The following is a 20,530-nucleotide window of genomic DNA, read 5'->3' as shown; positions in this document are numbered from 1 at the left end:
TTTTTCTGACCAGACCAATTGGTGCAAAGGCACGTGCACAGGTGGCCAAGGCTGCAAAAGCAAACCAAATAAAATACTATTTTGTACATTATGAGGCTTCTCTTTTCTCTCTAAAGCTCCACTTTCTCCACCCTTTCTGATCCAGAAACAAAAACAAACAAACAAAAAAACACTCAAGCACACAAACACTCGCAAAATATTCAAGTATATTCCTTCTAAAGAAGCTTTGTTCAGCCAAATGTTAAAGTCTCTCCCCTACATCCTCCTCCTCCTCTCTCCTTTTCACTCTCTTCAAAACTCTTTAGGCTTTTCCAGCTGAGCGACTCGGGCTGAGGCGGGCGCAAACGCACGAGAGGGAAAGTCAAGTCGTGCTGGACTGGCGCGATTTCCTCGCACGGGCTTTCTTTCATTTTTTTTATTTTTTTTTTTTACTAGACGGGAAGAGTCGAACCGCAGCAGAACCATGCTCCTAACATAATGCAACATGCCGATCGGAGGTTTGCGAAGCATGGCTTTCCTTTTAACCTGCTTCCTGGTGTTTGGGTGAGTACATGGCAACTCTTTCTCTGCGTGTTCTCTGACTTTTACGCGCGGCAAGACAGCAGAATGCGCATCAGGAAAATAAGCAATTCCTACATGTTTGTAGCTCCTGAAAAGAAACGGACAAATAACTGATGATAAATCCGACTGGCGGGGGTTTGTTCATGTGGTTCCAGTGTGGGAAGCGTTTGGGGAAATGAGCACAGTGAGACCAGCATCTATTTGGATAACATCACGCGTATATTGGATAGATTACTGGATGGCTATGACAACAGGCTGCGACCTGGATTTGGAGGTATGATAACGAGTCAACCCTGTGTGTGATTTAGCTGACATCCTCTCATAATGAATGGTTTTACATTTCTCCCCTGAGAAGATAAAGTTTCACTCCATGTGTGTGTGTGTGTGTGTGTGTGTATTTCGATTTTTCTTGTTAAATACACAGATCATCCTAACAAAACTCTCTGCTAATGACTCATAATCACGTGTGTATTGTATTTCTAAGCAAAATTAACTGGATTTATTTATTCAGCTTTCATTACAATTTATATTAAATGGCATTACATGTTAAAACCCAAAGTTGCTATTCTGAAAGCCATGCATTTATTCATTCATCTGCTGTAGGTCCTGTCACAGAGGTCAAAACTGACATCTTTGTCACCAGCTTTGGGCCCGTGTCAGACGTCGAGATGGTGCGTAAGAAGCTCAAATTCTAGATTTCATTCACTTCCACGTTTTTCACTACTTATAAAGCTGAACTAAGTCTACTGTGTGAACAAATGTGGAGTTTTTACAGTAACTCCAGGCATATAGTCTTAACACAGCTTCCATTATTCCAGCATTTAGGCTGGATGTCATTAGTGCAGCTTAGGGTTTTAATCTGGTTGACAATCCCCCCTTCCACTAGAGAGAGAGAGGCTGATGTTGGGACAGGATAGGCTGGCTTGTCCTGCCGTGGGATAGGTTGACTGATGTATGTCTTTTGTGCTGCGCTCTGCTTTAGATATCCAACAGCCTCTAAAACCACTAATATGCTGGCGGCGATTGTGTTGTGAAGCCTGTAAGCAGCTGTTAAGAGGACCGAGGTCATCTGTTTGATGAAGAGTCAGACTTTATTTTGACTTTACAAATTAAATTAATGACCAATTTTAATCTGTTGTTTGCCAAACGCAGAAAAAGTCAGAAAACAGGAAATGTCTCCTAACTTTTCAGCTTTCCAGACACTGAAAATAATTTTACAGTAGCCAAAATAAAAGTGCAAAAAAAAAAAAAGAAGAAGAATAAGAAAAAGTACAGAGTGAGAAAACAACTCATCAGGCTGCCAGTGCTATATCAAGCTGGTTTCATCAAAACCGTGGCTCATAAACCCATCTGTCATTCTCTCTGGGGCACCAGATAATAATGGCACAGGATAGCAGACGCGGGAAATGCATTAGCATTGGTAAACGCATCGTTAACACAAACTCTAACCCTGTCTAGGAATACACGATGGACGTGTTCTTTCGTCAGACCTGGATCGACGAGCGGCTAAAATTCGAGGGTCCGATCGAGATTCTGCGGCTAAACAACCTGATGGTCAGCAAGATTTGGACGCCCGACACTTTCTTTCGGAATGGCAAAAGGTCGATCTCTCACAACATGACCACCCCCAACAAGCTGTTCCGCATCATGCAGAACGGAACTATCCTCTACACCATGAGGTAACCATGCTGGACGGCGAGATCCCAACTCAGCCAAAAACCCAGATAGAGCACAGCCCTGGAACGAGATTTGAAATGAATAAGCACAGACATTAAAAGCCATGAAGAGCACCTTTCCAATAGAAAAAAAAAACTAAATATGTGCCATCTGATACAGAAAACCGCCTTTGAAAGCAATTCAAATGAAAACAAACAACTTGCTTCCAAAAGCTGATATGCAGGATGATTTGAGGAGGAAAAAAGTCCTAGAGATGGCAAAGATCCACAGTTTTTGAATATTTTTAGCAACTCTCCTTTTTTACTTTCACTCCATAGCTTCAAATTTAAATAAAAAAAATGAAAACAATCAGTGGGAGCAAAGAAAACCAACTTTAAGACCTTGAGTGATGCTAGATGTTAGCCAGTACTTTTATTAAAATAAAGATAATGTAATGAACTATGATCTTGTTTTGGAAACATTCATCCTATACCTAAACTATAACTCAAACTCTTCATCCCATGATTTCCCTCCGTGAGCGTTGAATTATTAAATCATTTGAGATATCTCGCTCTCTTCCATCGTTGTGCCGGCGAAATTTCCTCAAAGTTCTGACCTACTTAGCAGCAGCGTGCCTGTCTTCATTTTGTAAACCATAAGTGATTACAGCGAGGATCCAAACTATGTAAGACGTCTGTGTTAGTCCTAACACACCTATGTTTAAATAAGTGTCATTTCCAGAAATATTCAGAAATAAATCAGATGGTTTTAGTAAAATAGATGATGAAATCCTAAACCTAGAGGTGGGACTGTGAGGTTGAATGACAGTGGGAGGACTTTTAAACGGGACCTGCAGTGCGGGAGACTTTCTTTTAGTTTTCTCAGTAACGTTTTACTTTCCTTATCTGTAGAAACATAATGAGGTTTTGTTGGCACATTTTTTGGGATGAATATTTGGAAAACATTAGTTTGGCAGAAAATGCAGCATTGGCATCATGATAAGATGGAAAAGCCAGGATCTTCTGACTTATTTAAAGGTGTGGAATACTGAAAACCCATTTTTTAATCATTATTTCTGACTATATACATTTTTCATGCACGCTGAACATGTAAATATTCTCCAACACGTTTCTCCTGCATTAGCTTCTGATAGAAAAAAGACGATGAAACTCTCGGATTTGAAATTCTTGACAGATCTATGTCACACTCACCCATTTTTGCTCAAGACTGGGAAGGCTGTTGTTGGTTTAGCATCCGGGAAACAGCATAAAATGTCTCAACTATTATAAGCAAACTGTTAGGATTAGCAACTCTACCATATGGCAGAACTCCTCCAGGTTTGTGTTATTTGTGGAGAAAAAACATCAGCGTTGCAAGTCAGTGGTAGAGTCGTTTTGCTGTTATCCAATCTGAAGCAAGATGTCCACATATCAGGAAATAAGACTCCAAAACCTCCGTCATAACTCCAGCTGTGACGATGATCGCTACTAGTTCCTGGAAATGGTGCACTGGTATATTTCCCCTAAGAGCGACTTACAAGGCATTCAGTCCCACTAGAGACCACCACAAATGTTTTGATTAAAGAAGTGAACGACACCTTTAAATGTTCATCTGTGCTTCTAAAACAAAGAAATTTACCTCATGTTGCTTGTTAAATTTGACTTCATTTGTTTATTATTTATTATTTATTATCATCTGTATCTCCTGAAGTGTTTCCCCATCTGTATTTATCCTCAAACACATTTTTTATTTGAGCGAGTTAACTTCTGGATACCACAGAAATCTGCAGCCATCAAATATGAATCAAAAGCTAATTGAATCTCTTCTTTATTCTGATAGATTAACTATAAATGCCGAGTGTCCCATGCGGCTGATGAACTTCCCAATGGATGGCCATGCCTGCCCACTCAAGTTTGGGAGTTGTGAGTGTATTTTTTTTATTTCTTACGGCTCATTGGTTTGACAGATGGTGTCGCTCTCAAATGATCACTCTGTCACAGAGTAACTGACCATCTGACAAGATGTCTTCAAAGATTTCATTTTGAAACATCAAATACTGTATATGTGGAAACTGGAAATAAACATGCCCATCATTCACCATGCGGGGTTATTTATAGAAGGATTTTATCGTTTTTTTTAAAGCAAGTGTGAATCTGAGTGTTTTAGAATAAACATGCTATGAAAACAGGCTCCTTTGTCATTTAAATTGATTACATTTTTTAACTGAACATATTTTCTAAACTTGTACTGTTTCTGTTTAGATGCTTACCCCATCAGTGAGATTGTTTATACGTGGAAGAAAGGACCTCTGTCTTCTGTCGAGGTGCCACAGGAGTCATCCAGTTTGTTGCAGTATGATCTTATTGGCCAGACCGTTTCAAGTGAGAGACTAAAGTCAAACACAGGTGAGTTTTCTCATAAACAGGCTCAAAAGGTGGGTTAAAAACAGCGTTAGACGCATAAGAAATAAAGATGTTTGCAGCCACTGCTTAATGACTGTGAACTAAATCAGCCTGACATGTCTTTCTGATGTTTCCATGGGAATATCTAAGTAATAACACTGTGATAGAAAACAAATCTAGTTCAAATCAGCAAACGCTTAGGGTAATGCACTTCAAAAAGATGGATTGTGACTATTGAAAGAGGTTTTTTATGCTTTAATGTGATTTATTTTTTTAATATAAGTTGTTGTTGCTAATTCTTGCAGGTGAATATGTCATCATGACTGTTCACTTTCACCTCCAGAGGAAAATGGGGTTCTTCCTGATTCAAACCTATATTCCCTGCATAATGACCGTCATCCTGGCACAAGTTTCCTTCTGGATTAATAAAGAATCTGTTCCAGCTCGGACTGTTTTTGGTAAGTTTTGAACTTCGTTAAACGCAGCATGCATTAAAAACACAAGGGGGAAGTAAAATACTAAGTTAAACTATTTGGAAAATTCAATGCGAGTTTAGTTTAATTTGGCAAAATAAAAATAGACAAATGGTCTTGCAAATGAATGAGAGTTTTGTCTTATGAATTTAGTTCAAATCCAGATTTTTTTTTCTTCTAGCATGAGTGTGCTCACTTTGCATAAAGCTGTATTGCTGAGCAATTCAGTGTCACTGAAGCAGCAGTTCTTGTGGTGTAAATCCTCACATTTTTATTAGTTCAAAAATGTTTAAGAGTAAAAAGTCTATGTGTCCATCTACAAGAAAAATTGCAAAGGTTACTCTTAATTAAAACTCAACTTTTGGGAAACTAAAGGGGACATATGTCCTTTTTGCTAAATCATAATAGTTCTATTGTCGATACAAAACACATTCATAGAGTTCTCACAAAATCCCTCTCACGTGAACTGCTTTCAGCAGTTCTATTCTTGACATTTTCAGTATGTTCCAGAATGAGCCATTTCAGGGTTCTGTCACTTTGAAGTTCAACTTTATTCATCTCTAATAGGAAGGAATGCCTTGTAAATTGTTGTCTGATGCACCTGTTTGAGGACATAGAAGTCAGCCGGTGGAGAAAGTAGCTTTAGACAGCAGAATATGGAGTAATTTCCTGATATTTGGACATCTTGCCTCTGATTGGGTGACATGAAGGCGACTCTTTCACTGACTCAATTTTATTTGTAATGTTGATGTTTTGTCCCCACAAATAGCACATGCTTGGAGGAGTTCAGCTGTGCTGTGGAGTTGCTAATGCTAATGGTTAGCTTCTACTAGCCGAGTCTCTCTCTACTCTTTCCTTGATGCTAAATCAACAACAGCCTTCCCCGTCATGAGCCAAGATGGGTGAGTCCATGAATGTTAAGTGACAGTGTGACGTAGATCTGTCAGACAAGTGTTTTCCTGTCTATTTCAGAAGCTAATGCAGGAAACGGGTAGAATACTATTTTCATGTTTAATCTCAAAGTGACTGATCATTAAAATATATAGGTAAAAAATGGTTTCTCAGTGAAACTGCTCCTTTAGAAAGCAAGTTGAAGCTGGCCACGCCCACTCCTCCCTGCTCAGACTGCTATACGTTTAGAAACATTAATACCTGGGAGGAGCTCAGAGCACAGCCACTGTTCCTCCCGCTGCTGCTCTTTCTTGCACATGAGAACTGGCTCTATGCTAGTTTTCCCTTTTGTGACGTCACAAATGGGGACTCTATGAAACAGCTTGTTTTAGGCACGTAATTTCTAAAGTCAAACACTGACAGAAAACAAATGGATGGACTTTTTTCCCGCATTCACTGTTTAAAGAGGCAGTAGAGACCCACATGGCACCAGAAAAGAATTCAAAAATCATGTTTTGTAAAAAAAAAAAATGTCTCTTTTAAATGAATAAACTGAAATGGTTTCAAACAATTAACTACTGTTTAGAATAGAATAGCAGGATATTCCTAAAGTTGCCTACATTAGTGTCAGCATTTACACACATCTGGTTGTGTATCTGCGATCTCCAATCACCATACGTATTTGGCAGTGGGGTTTCTACTCTTCTATTCTTAGATTGTTATTGTGCTTAATAATGATGGAAAGTCATTACAGCATGCTCTTTTCATACACGGAAAGTCATTTTAGCCCATTTGCTGTAAATAGGAAAAAATAAAATAAAAACGGGGAACTGTTTGTCTGAGCAGTTGCATAAGAACGGATATTGGTTTTCTTCTTGCAAGAATGACCAAATGTTCTTTTTTTTATTTACTGTTTTAAATTTTCTGCTTCAAAAAATAAGTTTCTTCAACTTGCACGTTGCTCAAAGAAAATGTTTTTCTTGTGATGACAGTTGAGTTGTTGTTGCAAGCATCCCCAAAGTACGTGGGAGCATATTTTGGTAGGCGGAAGATTTGTTGTCACTTCAACAAAGTACGCATTTTGGACCAAAAAATAAATAAATCAATGAAAATCCTATGCAGGCATGTGGCCCTTCATCTTTCACACTCTGATTCATTTGAACTAACAACCACTACCTTTCACCAGGAAACACAAAAAGACATTTGTTGCAATATGTTTTAAACTCTAAACATTTCCTCGATTCCTCCTCCACTGAATTAATTTGGAATAAATGTTGTTTTTTTATTTGGCTATGGTTGAGCCGAGAGGAGGAGGATATTTACTTGGCCCTCTTCTGAGCACTCACAGGTTCCGCTTGCTCGCATTACATTACGCTACAGTTGCCACCAATCTTTAGCCTCGGGAGCAGAGAGGGCGAGACACACCAAACAAAGGACAGGGATGCAACGAGAGGAACAAAAAGAGACAAAGAAGATGAGCAAATGTGTGAACGTACATGGGCGATGCTATCTTTCAAAATTCTATCCCTACTTGTGTTAAAATTCAACAAGCTGCAGCTGAGCGGAGTTACTCTGCAGGCTCTTGTGGCTCCGAGTTCTGCTGTTTTCCTGTGAAGTGAGCCAAGAGCTCCAACAAGCTCTCACCCTTTGTAGAAAATAGATTCCAGTCATCTGCATTAGCATGGGAGCTGAGGTCGCATGGAGAAGCATATCTGTGGCAACTCATTAGCTTCACTCATCCTGCTGTTTCCATTTCTCCCAGCATTGAGTATGGAGTCATTTGCGTGATCTCTAGATTGACGCAAATTAAACCATGCTGGGTATTTTAAGACAATGGCAAGCAAAAGTTAAAATGGTCGCTGTTGTCTTGAATCATTTTTGTCCAGACATTGAACTTCTTAGGAAAAACAAGCAGAAAACTAGTGTGAAAATGAAAATTTTGGTCACACATACATTTTTTTGGGCTGTTTTGTTTGCAGTAATTGTTGTCCATTAAACCACTGAGAGAGGATGTAAGACAAAAATATGATGGAAAAAAAAAACTATAAATCAATTCATTTATTAAACATTTTATATTTTGTTCATTAAATGTTTGGCATCATCACAGTATGTGTTACATTTTAATTTCACAAAAGACCGATTGGACAACAAAATAAATGGTGCGCTGTTTTGCCACGGCTTTCCACTGTAATGTCCTCGTTTAGCCATTAGCTGCCTTTTTAGCCGATGGGTGTGTTTTCACCGGCCACAAAGTGTTTTGGTCATATCCCAGAATTGTAGTATAGTGCGCCACTAAAGTCATGCTTCAGGTCTATTTTTTACCTGCTATGCTTTCGGAACGCATCAAACTCAGCAGTTCAGATCGGGCCAGGCAAGAAGTGAAACACGGGTGCAGTGTAAATGTCTAGCAACTTTCAAAATAAGTCACGTGTGTATTTCCAGATTCTTAACTGGTAAAAAATATGTTATTACCTGTAACACCTCCAGAGATGAGGTAAAAAGAACAGAAAATAAACCACAGACCTTCTTTCCATTTCCCCCATTTTCTTTATTATTATACTTAAAAAAATCTTTTTATATAAATATTTTAAGCTTTTTATTTTATTTATTTATATAATAAGTACTTTGTTATTTATGTTAGTTTTTTTGTTGTTGTGAAGCGTCTCGTGATTTTAATCTTGAGAGGTGCTATAGAAAAATATCCGCTTCTGCTTCTTCTTCCTCCTTGCTTGTTATCGCGTGAACTGTCAAAATCATGCGTGATTTTACAATTCTCAAGTGATTTCATGATATTGCGGGACCAGATGTGTGGAACACTTTTGCTGCCATTTCACGTGCCTATTGAAAAGCCCGGGTCAGTCCAAGTGTAATGTTTTCATATTCTATTTTCCAAAATGGATTCAGCCAATCTGATGGTCTTCCACTTGCCTTGAATCCCACACCTGGTTTTAGATGACTGGAGCTGAACTGCATTAGGAATGAGACAATAAAACTATTCATCCTGTATCAAGTCATTAAAGTTTCCTGCTTTTGAGTTCCTAAATTTCTCTCAACAGTCACAGGGGCCATAAAGCCATTATGTTAGCTGGTTCTATTAATATTTTGGATGGTGCACAGAAAACAGGAGCAGGGAAGAGAAGTGACATCACATTAAGTTGTAGTGTGCCATGTTCTGGCTTGTCAACAGCCTCTCCACCAGCTGAGAGTCCCTTGAGCACAAGTCTTACAGACTTAATTGAGTGTGGCCTAATTTGTACCTTACTTTTTTCCTGTAAAAGCACATAAATGCCCCAAGCACTTCATTTCTGTCCTGTCTTCATACCCCCCTCCTTCCCCTCTACACTCTTCCTTGCCATTCGCTTGACTTGGTTTACACTGACAAGCTTTCTTTCATCAGCCTTTGTTCCGTTTTTTGCAAATTTTCAATATATGTCAGATAAATTAGCTATTGGTTGACTGTTCGAAGAGGCTGCATTTGAGAGTTGTTAGCTTTTACTACTGAAGTGCTATGGAAATGCTTTGGAGATATTATTGGGTGCATTAAATCCCCTCAGTAAGTCCCAGCACTGCTAATGAAATGTGCACGGCTAAAGCATACATTTGTTAAAAGCATGGGCAGCAATGTTCAATGGCCCTTTGTTCTCTGCTTGCTTTAGCTTGATGAAAGTGAATTAGATATATACTTTGTTAATGGACCTTTAAAAGGCTTGTTCATTGTTAACGTCATCACATTAAGCGCTCAATAAGGGCAAAACATAGGAACATTGTTTCCTGTTGGTTACATTTTTGTTTGGATTTATAGATTTAAATGTCTCCAAAAAATTTTGTTTTTGTACTCTTACAGAATTTTTTGACAAGCGTAATAGATTTTGCAAGTTATGCTGGAAAATCAACCCAAAGCTATTACATAAAAGTAAAAAGTAGAAATACTTTATAAACAAGAGTACAGCCTTACATAAACTAAAACAGTAATCAGAATCAGTTTAGGTTTTAGACAGAAACTCACAATTCAACTACACAATTCTGTGTTAGAGCAGAACATGACTAAAATATGCAAGATATTAGACCCCTAGGACAAGCTTAATGTCCACGAAGCGTAGTACATAGTTGTAGAGAGGAAATTATTGTATGTATTTGGGTGCTTTTAAAGCTTAATATACTACTCTATACTTTGACCAATGGAACGTGAATTTCCACATAAATATGGAAATCCAGTCTGATTGGTCTTTAATGTTTAACCAGAAGATTTAGAATTCTTTGTTTATTCAGGGATTGTACAACACTTTGCATTAATTCAAGAAGAGAGTCAAGTTTATACAAAGTAAGAATTTATTTTCCAAACAATTAAAAAACATGACAAGTTAACTAATCTTACTGTGGATAGATGGATGTAGGAGGATGGGATGTGATGCATGGTGACTATGTGTGAATGTGAGGTTATCAGAACTTTCGTATCTAGAAGAACTGAATTCTGGGTGTAAAAAGGAAATAATTTGGTTTGCATTAAGCTATGAAGTTGGTTCTTATCAAAAAGGCATCAGATGCAGTCTGTGTCTACCTCACCCTCTCTTTGGAGACCCTCTTCGTGGATCCGAAGGTCAGGGAGGTCGGATGACCTCTGGGCACCGAGGTTTGTAGAATAACGGCAACACAGACTCACCAGTCCAGAGGTGTTTCCGGGTCACAACAGATAGGTGGAACCGTTTCCATGTAGAAGGACTCTTAGGGAGTCGGAACAGTATCAGCTTTGTTTTGCAGGAGCCGTTTGCTGTGTCAGCAGTAGGCAGCTTTTAGCAGGGTTTTTGACTTGCTTGTCAAAAACTGCTCTGGGTTAAAGAGGTTTCGCTCTGGACGACTGTTCCGTAGCTTTCTCTAGAACTGACTCTCCATCTCGTGAGCTCTGTTTTAATATTCTCATATTAAGAATTCTTGTCCAATCGGAACGTGCCATGTTAAGTGATATTACCAAGAATGTCAGAACATCATGCCTTCTTTCAGATACGGATGCTCTGATTTGGGGTAAGGAAATATCTATGTGTCATGAGTTTAACTTAACTTTAATTTATCTCTCTAATGAACCTTGTCTCTGAGTGTAGGTGATGATTGCCTTGTCATATCAAACATTACTGATTACTATATATATATATATATATATATATATATATATATATATATATATTAGGGTTGTCACGGTATGAAAATTTAACCTCACGGTTATTGTGACCAAAATTATCACGGTTTTCGGTATTATCGCGGTATTTTTTAAACGGTGTTGCATATGTTCAGAAAGCATTGATAGTCCTGTTCTACACAAACTGAAATAGTTCTGAAAAGGTTTAACAGTGTTTATTAAACCTAAAATAACACAAAGCCTTAGCAAAAGTGCAACTTTTCACAAGTAAAGTAACAAATAGCTTATTTTTCTGGAACATGTTACAGTAGTCAGTGCAGGTTTAAATGATACAAATCCAAACATTCAAAACATAAACAATATGTAAACAAATCAAAGAAACACCACTTGTTTTCTCATATACTTGTTTTCTTCATTATCAAAATGAAAATCTAAAACTCCAGTCCACACTTGACTTGAGCACTGTACAAGTCAACCTTAAAAATATGTATTTAAAATAAATAGCCACTTTAAACAAATTACTAAAATAACTAATACACTATGTAATCAAATCCAAATGTTCAAGTATAAATGGCATTGAATAAGTAAACAAATCCATGACAAGGAACTAATTGTATATTTCTCTTCATCATCAACAAATAAGATGCTTCATCCAGCAACAGGGTGTCCGTGACACGGTTTAAATGCTGGCAGAGGACGCTGCGGATGCAGTATACAGGTGCTGGCCAGTAAATTAGAATATCATCAAAAGGTTGAAAATATTTCAGTAATTCCATTCAAAACGTGAAACTTGTACATTATATTCATGCAATGCACACAGACCAATGTATTTCCGATGTTTATTACGTTTAATTTTGATATTTATAGCTGACAACCAATGAAAACATCAAATCTGGTATCTCAGAAAATTAGAATATTCTAAAGGCCAATGAAAAAAATGTTTGTTTCTCTAATGTTGGCCAACTGAAAAGAATGAACATGAAAAGAATGTGCATGTATAGCACTCAATACTTAGTCGGGGCTCCTTTTGCCTCAATAACTGCAGTAATGCGGCGTGGCATGGACTCGATCAGTCTGTGGCACTGCTCAGGTGTTATGAGAGCCCAGGTTGCTCTGATAGTCGTCTTCAGCTCCTCTGCATTGTTGGGTCTAGCGTATTGCATCCTCCGCTTCACAATACCCCATAGATTTTCTATGGGGTTAAGGTCAGGCGAGTTTGCTGGCCAATCAAGGACAGGGATACCATGGTCCTTGAACCAGGTGCTGGTGGTTTTGGCACTGTGTGCAGGTGCCAAGTCCTGTTGAAAGGTGAAGTCTGCATCCCCATAAAGTTGGTCAGCAGCAGGAAGCATGAAGTGCTCTAAAACTTCCTGGTAGACGGCTGCATTGACCCTGGACCTCAGGAAACAGAGTGGGCCAACACCGGCAGATGACATGGCACCCCACACCATCACTGACGGTGGAAACTTTACACTGGACCTCATGCAACGTGGATTCTGTGCTTCTCCGCTCTTCCTCCAGACTCTGGGTCCTTGATTTCCAAAGGAAATGCAGAACTTGCTTTCATCAGAAAACATAACTTTGGACCACTCAGCATCAGTCCAGTCCTTTTTGTCCTTGGCCCAGGCGAGACGCTTCTTGTGCTGTTTCATGTTCAAGAGTGGCTTGACACACGGAATGCGACACCTGAATCCCATGTCTTTCATGAGTCTCCTCGTGGTGGTTCTTGAAGCGCTGACTCCAGCTGCAGTCCACTCTTTGTGGATCTCCCCCACATTTTTGAATGGGTTTGTCGTCACAATTCTCTGCAGGGTGCGGTTATCCCTAGAGCTTGTACACTTTTTTCTACCACATTTTTTCCGTCCCTTCGCCTGTCTGTTAATGTGCTTGGACACAGAGCTCTGCGAACAGCCAGCTTCTTTAGCAATCACCTTTTGTGTCTTGCCCTCCTTGTGCAAGGTGTCAATGATTGTCTTTTGGACAGCTGTTAAGTCAGAAGTCTTCCCCATGATTGTGGTGCCTTCAAAACAAGACTGAGGGACCTTTTAAAGGCCTTTGCAGGTGTTTTGAGTAAATCAGCTGATTAGAGTGGCAGCAGGTGTCTTCTATATTCAGCCTTTTCAGAATATTCTAATTTTTTGAGATACCAAATTTGGAGTTTTCATTAGTTGTCACTTATGAATATCAAATTTAAATGTAATGAACATTGGAAATACATTGGTCTGTGTGCATTGCATGAATATAATGTACAAGTTTCACGTTTTGAATGGAATTACTGAAATATTTTCAACCTTTTGATGATATTCTAATTTACTGGCCAGCACCTGTATAGTGACTCGTTGCATTCTCCCTCAGCCAAAAGTCCTCGCGTCATGCATTTAAGCTAAAATGCTAATGTTATCTTACCTTGCACTGGCTGTAGAGACGTGGGTGATGGTCACGCAGATGTGCCATGAGATTTGAAGTGTTGCTGCCTTCTGCAGACACTTGTTTCCTGCACGTTCTACAGACGGGATAGCCGTCTTCTATTAACTGTCCCTCAGCAATTTTCAGAAATCCAAAATATGCCCATACTTCCGATTTAGTCTTCTTTGAGGGCTGATGGATGTCCTGGGCGCTGCCGTCGCCTCCTTCGGCCATTATTTCAGCTTCAAAGTTTTGGTGCCGTTGCAAATTAAAAAGTGCGTGTGCGCGCAGCGGGAACTTCAGCTGAAGCGACGGTGGCTGGTAAGGGTCATCGCGCCGAAACCGCGGCCACGGTAAACCCACCGAGATAATATAGTTTTTTAAAAACTGGACGGTTATTTTTATTGTCAACTTTTTTATCAGGGTTTACCGCTATACCGGTTACCGTGACAACCCTAATATATATATATATATATATATATATATATATAATTTAATGTAATAATTCATTTCATTTCAGTAATTCAAGCACAGATCAATCAACCTTGTTGATTTAAGCACAAATTATTGAAGACATTATTATTATTATTATTTCACGAATGATTAACTCATATAAGCTGAAACAGTCACTCTTATAACAGTCCAGTCCGGCCTAGAAAAGTAGGCAGGCTTGGCACAGAAGGACCTTGAGAAGGCAACAGTTTGTTGACAATGTTGTATGTATGTTATCATGCGTTCCAAGCTGCAGAGAGGCCTGGACTCCAGCTGATGGAATGGCAGGATCCGGCAGATTAAAGGCCACAAATGTAGACTCCTGTCTCCATATGGCCAGATACTGAAGGGGTCAAACTGTACATGAAAAATGGACCATTTCTGGACATTACATAGTGATTACCTGCCGTTACAGTGGATGGGTGTGTTTCCACCAGCTGCAAAGCATTCCATTTTGAACATGTTCCAGAAGCATATAGGGGCACGTGACTTCGCTTAATTTAGGCTTCAAATCAATTTTTTTATGCGCCACTCTTCCAGTATGCATCGAACTAAGTTCAGTTCAGATCGAACCACACAGGAAGTCAAACACAAAAGTAGTGCATATTTCCAGTTGCTTAACTAGTAAAAAAAAAAAAACCTTATTACTTATTGTGTGAGCTGCTGATATTGCACATGGTCTGGCAATTCTTAAATAATATTGTGTCTTCGCTGCCATTTTGCATCTGAAACACATCCGGTTGGAAGCGAGCCCCTGGGTAAAATGCGTCTACTACTTTACACACTACTTATGCATCCAGTGAAAAGCCAGGGTTAAATAACATTGATCTACAAAATTGAAAAAAGTGAAGATTTGTGGTCATCCTGGTCAAAGTAACCCAAAGGGGTTCAAATGAAGACAACTGGGCTTCTTTGGTTTTTTGAAGTTGTTTCGCTTTGCATCCGAGGAGCTTTATCAATTCTGACTGGAATATGGGAGGGTCAAGCTTATAAAGAGCATTTGTCTGTTGTTGCGTAATGAGCAGAAACCACCTATGAATACCCCCTTCCTATCTTCTGATGAGTCATTGGAGTTGTTAGCCTCTTTTGTGTGGGAATCGTATTGATTAGATGCAGGAGGGTGTGACCTAGACTGAAACTGTTTGGGAATTAGATGTAGAGCTGCATTTTAGGTGCTGGAAAAGTGAAACCCGAGGCCTCCTCTTCTATTTAATGTAGGTTTTTCTGGTTTGACAATGATAGCTTCCTTTTCTCCTCTCTCAAACCATCTATCTTATGCCTAAAATATGTACATTGTCCTCTTCAAAATATGACAAAGTACACAAAGCGCGGATGAGACGCGAAATGTCTTAAAGAAACCAAACAAGTCCAGTTGCCTTCATTCGAACCCCAACATCAAGTCAAATTGAATGCGTCAAAAAGTGAAATAAAGCAAAACCTTCCTAACTTTTTTCTGTTTTACCTTTTTCAGGTATCACTACCGTCTTGACCATGACAACACTCAGCATCAGTGCTCGTCACTCCCTTCCTAAAGTCTCCTACGCCACAGCAATGGATTGGTTTATAGCCGTTTGCTTTGCCTTTGTATTCTCAGCCCTTATTGAGTTTGCAGCTGTCAACTACTTCTCCACCCTTCAGGCCAACCGAGAGCTGCGGAAGGCAGCAGCCATGAAGGCCGCCGCCCAAGAGGCAGCAGCTGCGGCCGCAGCCCCAGCTGTAGCAGCAGGAAACGAGGGAGAGTCTACCTCAGTAAGTCTGAAACACTGGTGTTTTCATGCATCATAGCATTTTCTAATGTCATCCTCATCATCTGTAACTCAACCTTGAATTATTCCAGCTCATGGTAGTGAGGGGGTTTTCAGCTTCTGTAACTTGACTGAAACTAGTGCAAAATGTACTTTTTTCATATTTAATTTTTATGATAACATGTTTTAAACTACTTCAGTCTGTGATTGATACGTATAGTTAATCCTGAAGGAGTCAGACTTTACCTCAAGCAGAGGCTTCTTGTTTTCTTGTGTACAAGTGATGGTTGGTTGGAGCGAGAGATGGGCATTGCTCCAGTTTGTAATTGGAAAAGATGGAACTGAGTCCAAAACTAAAGCTCTTGATATATTAGCCAGCCTACGTTCTTATAGTCCCAGTATTTGGATAGATACTGACAGAACAAGATCTTGGACACGGGTGGTTTCTGATCAGCTTCCCCAGTAAGGCAGTGCCCATATGAGATGGTTCAGACCCATGTCCTATGGAGAGTAGACCTCAGAGCAGGTCAATAATTGGTTGGAGACATTATTCTGTCTATTCTCAGTGGGTAATAACTGCTTTGGGATCCACAAAAGGGTGGGGATAGAGGGGAGTACCACTGGGGGGAGACATGTATGAGTTGCCTTCCTCAATCTGTTATATTTACAACACAACACTGGATAATGAATGGATAGATGGATGGATTGTGAACAAAATGAAACATGCCTTTGGATTTCTGGGAGTTAAAATATTGGATGCACAATATATTGGCATCAATATCAGTATTGGTCGATGTTAGTCATTTTTTAACATATCAGTATCGGTCCAATAAATAAAACTGGGCCGATATTAACAACCCATTTTTTTCTATCTTGTTTCCATTTGTTTATCTGTTTCAGAAGGTAAGGGGGTGATGTATATTTGTTTAGTCTTGTGACAATGATTGTAAACATCTCAGAACCATAAATATGTGTAGTGTGTGTGCATAATAATGTAAATTCAGCTTTAATAATTTTCAATCTATACAACATTTGCTGATTTTAGAAGCATTGTCAGTTTATCGGTATTGACAAACATCAGTTATCGGCCATAACAGTGATATTGATATCAGATATGGGTATTGGCCCAAACATTTCATATCGGTGAATCACTATTAAATATATAGAGAGATTGAATGGGTATGATGACAGATTAACAAATCGGGACCACATGTGTAATGAAAACAAGTAACAAATCCTGAAACTTACTCAAAAGCAGAATTAGAAAACAGAGCCAGACCTAACAGCAGAACATGACATCCTCCATGCATTTTCTGTCAAAATGACTGACATTATTTCTATAATGTTAAGAACCAGGGTGATGGAAAACCAAGCCATTATTTCAGACTAATGTTCAAAATAATTACCATACTGGGAGTCACTGTCAAGAATTGTCCTAATGCCATTGGAGGATGTTTTTTGTTAAGATTATCAATTCAAGTTTGATGGCAGAAGCCCTAACCACAAAGCCTCCATCATCACACCCAATGTTTTTCACCCTCAATGTGCTGAGTGTCTGATGACCTGAAACAATTATTTATTGATCTAGAAATCTAGACAAACCGTAGACGTAGCATAAGAGCTCTGTAGGTCGGTCTAACCACATCCCATTGTAGCTTCAGATGTTTTACCATTGGTTTGATGGTGGTGGTTCAGGATTGGTGCACTTAAGAAATGGGATTGGCATCAATATTAGATTATTAAGGTTTTTTTGTGAGACATGAGAAGATGGTCATCATCATTTCTCTTTGTGCCAGGAGGCACTTAAGGCAAGGACATCATTTTTCCACAAGGATCGATTTCCAGCTGCACTTCTTGTTGAGTTCCATGAACACCATCCTGCTCTGTTTCTCTCTGCTTGAGAAAATGGTACATGATGGATTTCCCTGTTGCCTGATTTCAGTCTGATTGGTCCCATCGTTGTCCACTGGCATGCAGAGACAGTTAGAAAGACAATCATAGATACCACCCCTACAACTTAGCTTGTCTATGGGTTGTGGTCAGACTGTTCATTTATATATATATATATATATATATATATATATATAGATAGATAGATAGATAGATAGATAGATAGATAGATAGATAGATAGATAGATAGATAGATAGATAGATAGATAGATAGATAGATAGATAGATGATAGATAGATAGATAGATAGATAGATAGATAGATAGATAGATAGATAGATAGATAGATAGATAGATAGATAGATAGATAGATAGATAGATAGATAGATAGATAGATAGATATAGATATATATATAGGATGGCTTGCCTTTATACTATTTTACTTATTGGACCATGGGGGGTGGGGGTGGGATGCTTCAAGTTAAAAATACCAGGTCACACTTTAAAAATAAATTATTTTGCAACTTTTCCCATCATGTGTGAACTTGACAATGTTCATCTCTTGAATTATGTTCCACTGTAGGTCATCTTCATTACATAGGTCAGAGTAAAGTGGCCAGGAAAATAAGTCAAATGTAAAGTAATCTAAAGATTATAAAAATAGATGTTATAATAGTTCTCATATATAGCCAAGCTTCACTCCATTTTGTTTATCTGCAAACTAATTATGCTATACTATACTATACAATAAAATACTATACTATACTATACTATACTATACTATACTATACTATAGCTTATACTATATGCATTCAATGTTTATTCAGTAAGTTTCACTACAGATTCTGATAATAAATCTGAGTTTGTTTTATGTATTTCATCATCTTTTTTTATTTTTATTTTTGATCTATTTTGGAGTTTTCTTTATCGATTCTTTCATTTAATTTTTTTCCCCTCCAAACCTCAAGCATGGTCAACAAGCCAAAGGCTGTTTTTTTACAAAAATATAGCAGCGACCTGTCACGGTTTGAGAACATCAACAGTGGTTAAAGAAACAACTCTAATAGTCGGAATGATTTCTCCTTTTTAGACTCCAGCTCTGTTATGACCAGATTTTTAGAGCCTCTGTCTCCCTTGTTCAGGAGACTTGGTGGTAGTTCAGTTTGCTGTGAGATGGATTTTTTCCCCCCCTCTTTGTGTAGTTTAAAGATTCTTCAAATGCTTTGATGGATTAGATGGATCTGTTTGTTGCCATCTGTGTGGCGAGGTAAATGGCGAGCTTTTTCAGTGGATCAACATCCAACCTGAGAGTGAGTGGGCAAGGGGAGGTGATTTCTTAAAGTGTTCTGTTTGTTTATTTGGATCGTCTTGGCTCAACATTCTGCAAATATTTCAACAGCATTGCAACAACAGCAGAAACATTCAATATTTCCTAAATGTTTTCCACTCTCATGAACTCAGTAGCAGGCTAGAGTCAATCCCAACGGAGCTTCTACACAAACACTGCAACAAATCCAGTTTTTGAAGTTTTATGAAGATTCATTGGTTTCATAATTAAGAATAGTGGTAGATTACATTTACACATTTATTTTCATGCAAATGCATCCTAACAACATAATAAAACACATACAAGGCAGCTTTATTTGTGTTGCACAACTCATACAGGGAGGCAGTTCAGTGTGCTTTCCATTAGTGAGAATTGCACGGAAATTCAAATAATAAATAAAATATACAAATACATTTAGACCAAATTAAAGGCACACTTGGCAAATTTACTTGCTTTTAGCACCCCCTAGTGTCTATTTAGAGAACAAAAGAAAAACTTAGTAGGTCTTTTAACACCTTGATCAAGGGCTATTCGATTCCGGGCCTCGAGGGCCAGTGTCCAGCAGTTTTGGTTTTAACCCTGCTTCAACACACCTGATTTCAATCAGTAGTTTATTAACAGGCTTCTGCAGAGCCCGATGAGCTGCTGCATAGGTGATTCAACCAATCAAGTATGTTGGAGCAGAGAAACCACTAAAACGTCCCGGATACCAGCCCTCGAGACTTGGAATTAAATAGCCATGCATTAATCTAAACGATTAATCTAATCTAAAATTTTCAATTTTGTCTTAAAAGTTACTAGAGAAGAAGAAGAAGAAGAAGAAAATATCATTTCTATAGCGCCTCTCAAGAAAAAATCACGAGGCGCTTCACAAAAACAAAAAATGTAAAAATATATAAAAAAGCATTTAGAAAATGTTTAAAAATATATTTCAAATGAGCAAAAAGAGACAATTGTGATAAAAATGTTAAGAGAGAGAGAGAGAGAGAGAGAGAGAGAGAGAGAGAGAGAGAGAGAGAGAGAGAGAGAGAGAGAGAGAGAGAGAGAGAATAGGAAAAAGGGAAATCAGTGGTTCCTGAGGAAGGTGGAATAGGTGAGGAGAGCAGAATAAAGAGAGAGTTGTGAAGAAGGTCATACAAAAGCCAGCTTGAACAAGTGAGTCTTCAGCTGCTTGAAGGAGATGTACAGTTGGATGTCATCTGCATAAAGATGGTAGGAGATTCCTTTGAAGGAGCTCAGGATGTGCTGAAGAGGAAGCAGATAGAGGAAGAAGAGCAGAGGCCCCAGCACAGAACCTTGTGGGACACCATGGGTAAGAGAGCTGGTGGAGGACCTAAACTTGGAGACGGCCACAGAAAATGAGCGCTCAGAGAGATAAGAGGAGAGCTGGGACCGATGGACTGAAAAGCACTTTTAAACACAGATGAGGGTAAGATGTCGAGGGGGCATGCAGAGGTCTTCATAGAGTTAACTAGTTTGGTTAACTCAGGCAAAGAAACAGGAGCAAAGCTATCTAGGATGATGGGCCTGGTTGGAGTCGGGAGAGGCAGCGATAAGG

The 20,530-nt window shown here is 38.8% G+C and overlaps 1 protein-coding gene across 2 annotated transcripts in view; it reads left to right on the top strand.

Moving 5' to 3' along the window:
• The first annotated feature begins 341 nt into the window (after positions 1-341).
• Positions 342-20,530, top strand: part of gabra6b (gamma-aminobutyric acid type A receptor subunit alpha6b) — a 51,715-nt gene continuing 31,526 nt past the window's right edge. For both annotated transcript variants that reach the window (XM_015961397.3, XM_054730729.2), the window contains exons 1-8: positions 342-543; positions 717-835; positions 1,165-1,232; positions 2,020-2,240; positions 4,057-4,139; positions 4,479-4,622; positions 4,925-5,077; positions 15,484-15,761. In XM_015961397.3, the coding sequence (XP_015816883.1) occupies positions 485-543; positions 717-835; positions 1,165-1,232; positions 2,020-2,240; positions 4,057-4,139; positions 4,479-4,622; positions 4,925-5,077; positions 15,484-15,761 (1,125 nt within the window). In that variant the 5' untranslated portion in view covers positions 342-484. The remainder of the gene's footprint in view (positions 544-716; positions 836-1,164; positions 1,233-2,019; positions 2,241-4,056; positions 4,140-4,478; positions 4,623-4,924; positions 5,078-15,483; positions 15,762-20,530) is intronic.

This window comes from Nothobranchius furzeri, chromosome 10, assembly GCF_043380555.1.
Source record: "Nothobranchius furzeri strain GRZ-AD chromosome 10, NfurGRZ-RIMD1, whole genome shotgun sequence".
Lineage (NCBI taxonomy): Eukaryota > Metazoa > Chordata > Actinopteri > Cyprinodontiformes > Nothobranchiidae > Nothobranchius > Nothobranchius furzeri.
Note: the sequence above shows the minus strand (reverse complement) of the source record. Positions and strands in the feature narration are given on the sequence as shown.